This window comes from Aptenodytes forsteri, unplaced genomic scaffold (assembly GCF_000699145.1).
Source record: "Aptenodytes forsteri isolate BGI_AS27 unplaced genomic scaffold, ASM69914v1 Scaffold11, whole genome shotgun sequence".
In the NCBI taxonomy this organism is placed as follows: Eukaryota; Metazoa; Chordata; class Aves; order Sphenisciformes; family Spheniscidae; genus Aptenodytes; species Aptenodytes forsteri.
In genome coordinates, this window is record NW_008794155.1 from 3,256,813 (window position 1) to 3,262,812 (window position 6,000).

Consider the following 6,000-nt stretch of genomic DNA (forward strand, 5'->3'; position numbering starts at 1 on the left):
GCTTCTTTACTTCCAAAAACTCGGCTAAAAGCACTCGCTATACCTGGGGCAAGGCTGCAGCAGCTCTTTCCCTCCCACGCTGCATGCTTCCCTCTCTTCCAGCTCCGGGCATTGCTTCCCAGCGCCCACCGCCACGCTCCGCACGCCGCGGCGCCGGCTCCGAAAGCCCGGGGTGAGATCTCCCCAGCCGCAGGTCCGCGAGCAGGCGCTCCATGAGGACCACTCGGATGTTTCACAGTCTTTAGCGATGACACAGGACTTGAAGGTCAATGGCACAGGATCTTGCACACAGAGGCTGCGATAAGAACACAGAAAAAAGCTGAGGAGGTCTTGCTTAATACATTTCTTTTTTTTTTTCAAGCCAAACTCCCAAAGAAGAAATCCATGGTCATTTGGGGTAAATCAGAAGACCTGCCTCAACACCAATACAATGAAAGTAAGAGGAGCTGTAATGCAGTGCACATAACGCATTTCCAAGGAGTTCTGGGTGCAATCTTGCATGCCAAGTAGTTTGCAAATAATATACCTCATTTATTTCAAGTTAAAACAGATGCAAAAGGCACTATATTTGCTCCTGTGCAGTCAGAATTTCACAATTTATCCAGGACGGAAAATAAAAGCCAAGCCCAAGAGAAGTACTGCCACTGGTGACCATTCCCATCACCCCCCGCACAGACATAGCTGTCTGCCATCCGTCCAGGTGTCAGCACGTCCTGCTGAGCAACTCTGCTCTTTTAAAAAATAGTCACACACTAATAAGGAAGGTGTTGGTTCTGTGAGGCTGTTATCAAACAAACGCTGTCAAACAAAGTCAGAGAGTTTTCAAACCTGACAAACCACTGGAGACCCTGGGAATGGTGCAACTCTGGCTGTATTTTGGGACTCAATTACCCCTGCTGACATTAGGACATGATCCTCATTCATTTTGTAACACATCAAGACACCACACAAGGCCCAATGCAATGGAAAACCAGATTTTAAGAGCTGCCAACTGTCGAGGTTTGAATATCAAGATACAAAGTCCCAGAATAAAATAAAGTCCTAAACTTACAATAGCTTTTCACAATATAGAAAAGAAAGGCAAATGTAGCAAATACTTTGGGTTGGAGACAAACCTCCAGGCTAAGATCACCGTCCTTCCTTGCTCCTCTGCTTCTGCCTCAGCCAGCTGATGGCTCTCCCGCCCAGTGTGCACTGGGAGGGACCCTGCAGAGCACGGCTGCTTCTGCTTCACCTCACCCCAGCCGGAGATCAACCACAAAGTCACCACTCATCTCCCAGAACGGGAGAAAAACCTCTCTCGTCTCTCAAAAAACTTAGATAGCTGAGGTAACAGAGCAGGAAAGGATATACCAAAAGAGGACTGAGGTACGTACGAGCAGAGGCGTCACTGGAGCACCACGAAGGATAGGACGGGGCAAAAAAAGATTAAACCCAGGAAAAAGGAATCACCAGGAGAAAAGGAACCAAGAATTTCTGCGGTGTTATACTGACGATGCAAATCGGTCTCTGAAATTAAGACCATACATGAACTCAGTGTGAACTCTCTCTAAATTTGTCTTCTCCAGCCTCCAGGTGCTCATGGTCAGGCTTATGCCAACTGTTAAGGAACACGTACACCTAAAAGGTGTGAAATCCAGAGCTGCTGCCAGGGAACCAGCCATTACCTCACATGGCATTACTTACAGCACAGTTTGACTAACCTAACTTTCTCTGAAGAAAACAGACTGGGGCAATCATTTCAGGATTGCAGGGCGGTCTCATAGGGGGAGCAGAGAAGATAAAGGACATTCACTCGCTTCTCCTCCAGTCTAGAAATTGGTCCCGTTTTCACAAAGATCAATAGGAATATTCCCACTGATACCTGGATCAAGTTTGACTAGACCCTCAACTACCAGCAAAACACAGCATTCGGTGGCTTACATTTATACTTCAAACTAAAAAATAAAAGTGTAACAACTTTTTGTCTCAGTTTCTTCACCCGGAATAAAACTCATTAATCTCACAGGTGCTGTGAGGATTAATTTACTGAGGTTTATTTTAACAACTTCATAAAGTAGAAACAGCATGTGATATAGCCCCCTCAAAATAAAATTCTTTTTGCTTACAACTCAAAAAAATTTCTCATGCCTCTATTACACGTCAAATACAACTGATTCCAAAGCTGTCTCTGGTATAATTATCTGGTATATTATCTTTAAATTATCTATTATTATCTTTAAACTAGGTTCGAAGGGGGAAGGGGACGGAAAAGTAGTGATCATTATATCTGTACTTACTAACACAGAGATTTTGAGTCTTGTCTGGAACATCAGGTTAGGTGGAGTCACATGAATAGTAACTTTATTTCTCTTTTAATGCTTTTTCAACAGTTATCAGGTGAGCCACCCGTGCCACAACATTAACAAGAAACAAGAATTCCTGATTTTGAGTAAATAAAATAGTAGCACATACAAATCACTGTCCTCACTGATTGTACTAGAAAACTAGAGTTTATCTAAGAACACAGCATGGAGGGTAACTGATCTCACATTTTAAAGAGTGATCAAGACTTCGCATTCAGATACCAGTACGAAAACCCAAATCCATTTTTGGGGTTGCACCACTGCAAAGGAGATTTAAGTCTGGCCTGATCGTTACTGAAATACCAAACAAAACTAAGCCTTTAAAAATCTGCTTTGGGGTCTTCTTTAAAATAAATATTGCTAGCCCCAATTCTTTGTGAGACAATACCTACAATACCTCTCCTAATGGATTCAAACATATGCTGACACTCTGTCCTCAAAAGACATCTCTGCCCAGCAATCATCCTCCCTATTTGCAAAAGCCTTTGAAGTATGCAAAGACTGGATAGCTGTTTCTTTCCCTAAAAATCCCTCCGCCGCTCCTACTACAAAAGGCTAAAGAGATAACGTCATTGACCTGGTTGATGTTGACCTTCTTGTTGAAGGTGAACAAGACATGGAGCTGGCAATTCCATCCTTCTGCTCAAGTAGGTGTTTTTGAGGGAGAATCACACGCAACTGCCTAACAGCGAATTTACCTTGTACCTACTCACTCAGAGCCTCAAAGTCCAATTAATTGTGACACCAAGCAACACAAAGACAAATGCAAAAACATGCTTTTGCATGAAATTCAGACACAGTCTTCCATGTCGCAGATGTATTTAGGACAATCTAATACAGATAAAGTGCAGACGTGCGAGACACTCACTGATCTGAGGCTGCAAACCAGACGTGTATTTGCGCTGCTGTGGCTGTATCTGAACCAGCAGGGAGAGGAAGAAGGTTTTGGGGACGGGAGATACTACATAAGCCTTGTTTTTAAACTAACTTTCCACGTATTAATGTATCAGGTTAGATCTTCCTCTTGGGAGTCAATCTAGTAACCCTATAGTAGGGTACTTGTGTGATTGATGCTTTTTTTGATGTTACACACTTGGATTGATACTGTAAAACTACAGAAATTGTTTCACAACCTATGTTACGTTGCTTGCCATGTAAGATGGGTCAGTTAGTTAGCAGACAGCAGCAGCACGAAGCCTAACTCACTCAAGCTGCAGAGAGCCCTCTTACTCTCTTGTGTACTGAAGGGGAATAAACCACATACAAAAAAAAAACCCACTAAACCAAAGGAAAGCTACTCATGCCTCTGTTACACTCGCATAGTCCTGGAACTACAAGCAGAAAAGCAAGAAGAGGAGGAGGAAAAGCAGCCCCACGTACCACTCCTACCGTGCAGCTCCACGTCCCCTGTGACTGTGTAACTGCAGGCTGCTGCCAACGGAGCAGCGCTGCTCTTCTCCTCCATCTCCAGCCACACTCTCCCCCACGAGATGCTGTAATTGTGCAGCCCCAAGCTGAACCACACCACCATTCTGTTCTGGACAAAAAGTAACTCACCAAAAAATAGTAAATTTTCCAACAGCTCAGTGCATCGGTGCTACACGCCTTACAGTCACACAGTCATCACATCCACCGCAAGAAAATGAGTGGAAACACGCCTATCAGCAGGAAAAAGGAGTGAGACCAGCCAGGAGCAGTGCATCATTAAACCAGGTTGGGCACAGCACAGAAATTATCCCTGGTTTCCTTTCCCAACCGTATCAATGCATTCAGAATGAAAGGTGAATGCATTTCCTTAGATTAGAGGATGAGACAGGTGGCTATTGTTGAACTTCTTATACTGAAAGGATCATCTCCAAAATAATTTGACGCAGCAAGAAGCTATCACCATGCCCATGCTGCTGGTACGGAAGGCAGCACCAGTAGGACAGGGTACCGCTTCAGCAGCCAAGCTCTTCCCCGGCTGAGAAGTGTCAAGCCTGACCAGGGAACGTATGCTCAAATCCACGTGCTGCAGAGCAAGAAAATCCTGAAGTGAGCTAAGCTACACTGATAACAATGCATTCTCATTTTTTCCCTTTTTCTAACGTCATCTCCCATTCTGTAATCAATGACCCAACCTTACAGGCTGCTGGAATAAACACTACCTGCTCTTTGCACTTGGCAAATAATATTAGGGTCTAATAACGGACACAGTCTTGCCATGTTTCTAACAGCATCCAAACACTCTTTTCCCTTAGGAAACTGGCCATCAGTGTTAACAGGCATACCTTCAAGGATTCAAAATGTATTTTAGGATCCCCAAGGGCTGCCAGGGCTGTTTTGGATACTGGCGATACCATATATTCAATCTGTGCAGCGGAGGCTTCTTTGGCAGAAGAAACACCAGCCCCTTCTGCACCAGGGTGGTAAGGAAGATGGGGAATATTTGCCTGCCATACAACTGACAAAAGGGAAAGGGAGCTGGGAGACCTATAATACAAACAAACACAGGGTTTTGGTGTCTAAGATGTCTAAGTTTTGGTGTCTCCAAACCTTAATGCACCAGATCCTCTGTTTCAATTAAAAATAAATGCTGACTTACATTTGCGCTACCTAGGCAGACATTGAAATCTTAGGGCTATGGAAGCAGCTGGCTTTCAGCACAATTTGAAAACAGAAGAAAAAAGCCCAATTATTATTGGACACTATTTCTAAAATGTTATTGAAATGAAAAAAGCGGTTACTGTTCCTTTGTTTCATGTGCTTTTAATAAAAGCAAAGGAAATGAGAGACAAAACTTTCTAAAAGAACACTAGAAAATAAAATCTCCTTCTTACTCAATAGCTCAGGGATTTGTTTTCAAGCCTGAGCACCGAGGCTTGATTCCAACATCTGCTGGGAGGAATGTGAACACATATCTCCTGTCCCAGATCAAAATCATAACCATCAAATAGCATATCACAGCACAGCGTTTCCACCTCCGGACTGCAAAATTTTGTATTCATCCAGAGAACAGAAGAATGTCAACACTAGAAACTGCAAATAATTTTTTCCTAAAAACGTACAACAGCACAGTGGTTAAGCACAATCCACTAGGAAACGGGTAATGGAAATTCAAATTACAGAGACAAAGAAAAGAGCTGAATGCTGCTCTACCTCAGCCTTGACGGATGGGTTATCCCTTGACTGAGTTTGACCTGAATTTTCACTTACAAAGGTAAAGTAAACAGAAACCCAAATCCAACTCTATTATATCATTGTTGTCATCTTACACGTAGAATGAAGAGTTTAAGAAATATGTACCTAAAAGACTCCTAATCCAAATAATAATAATAAAAAAAAACCCTAAAACTGTTTGCTCCTGACTTTAACTTCTCAATATGCTTAGTGAGCACACACATGAGGTTAGAAAATCAGGCTAAGTTTATTTAGGATTTCAATGTCTAGCCATGCGCACTCATTTCACTAAATTACAATTTAGTGTCTAGTGTTTAGTGTCGGTCTCTTCTCCCAAGTAACAAGCAATAGGACAAGAGGAAATGGCCTCAAGTTGTGCCAGGGGAGGTTTAGATTGGATATTAGGAAAAATTTCTTCCCTGAAAGGGTTGACAAGCATTGGAACAGGCTGCCCAGGGAAGTGGTGGAGTCACCACCCCTGGAGGCATTTAAAAGA

The 6,000-nt window shown here is 43.1% G+C and overlaps 1 protein-coding gene across 1 annotated transcript in view; it reads right to left on the reverse strand.

Annotated features, from left to right (window-relative positions):
• THSD7B (thrombospondin type 1 domain containing 7B) overlaps window positions 1-6,000 on the reverse strand; it is a 282,252-nt gene that overhangs the window by 212,269 nt on the left and 63,983 nt on the right. Inside the window, exon 4 of the mRNA XM_019472194.1 lies at window positions 44-295. Coding sequence (XP_019327739.1) covers window positions 44-295 — 252 coding nt within the window. The remainder of the gene's footprint in view (window positions 1-43; window positions 296-6,000) is intronic.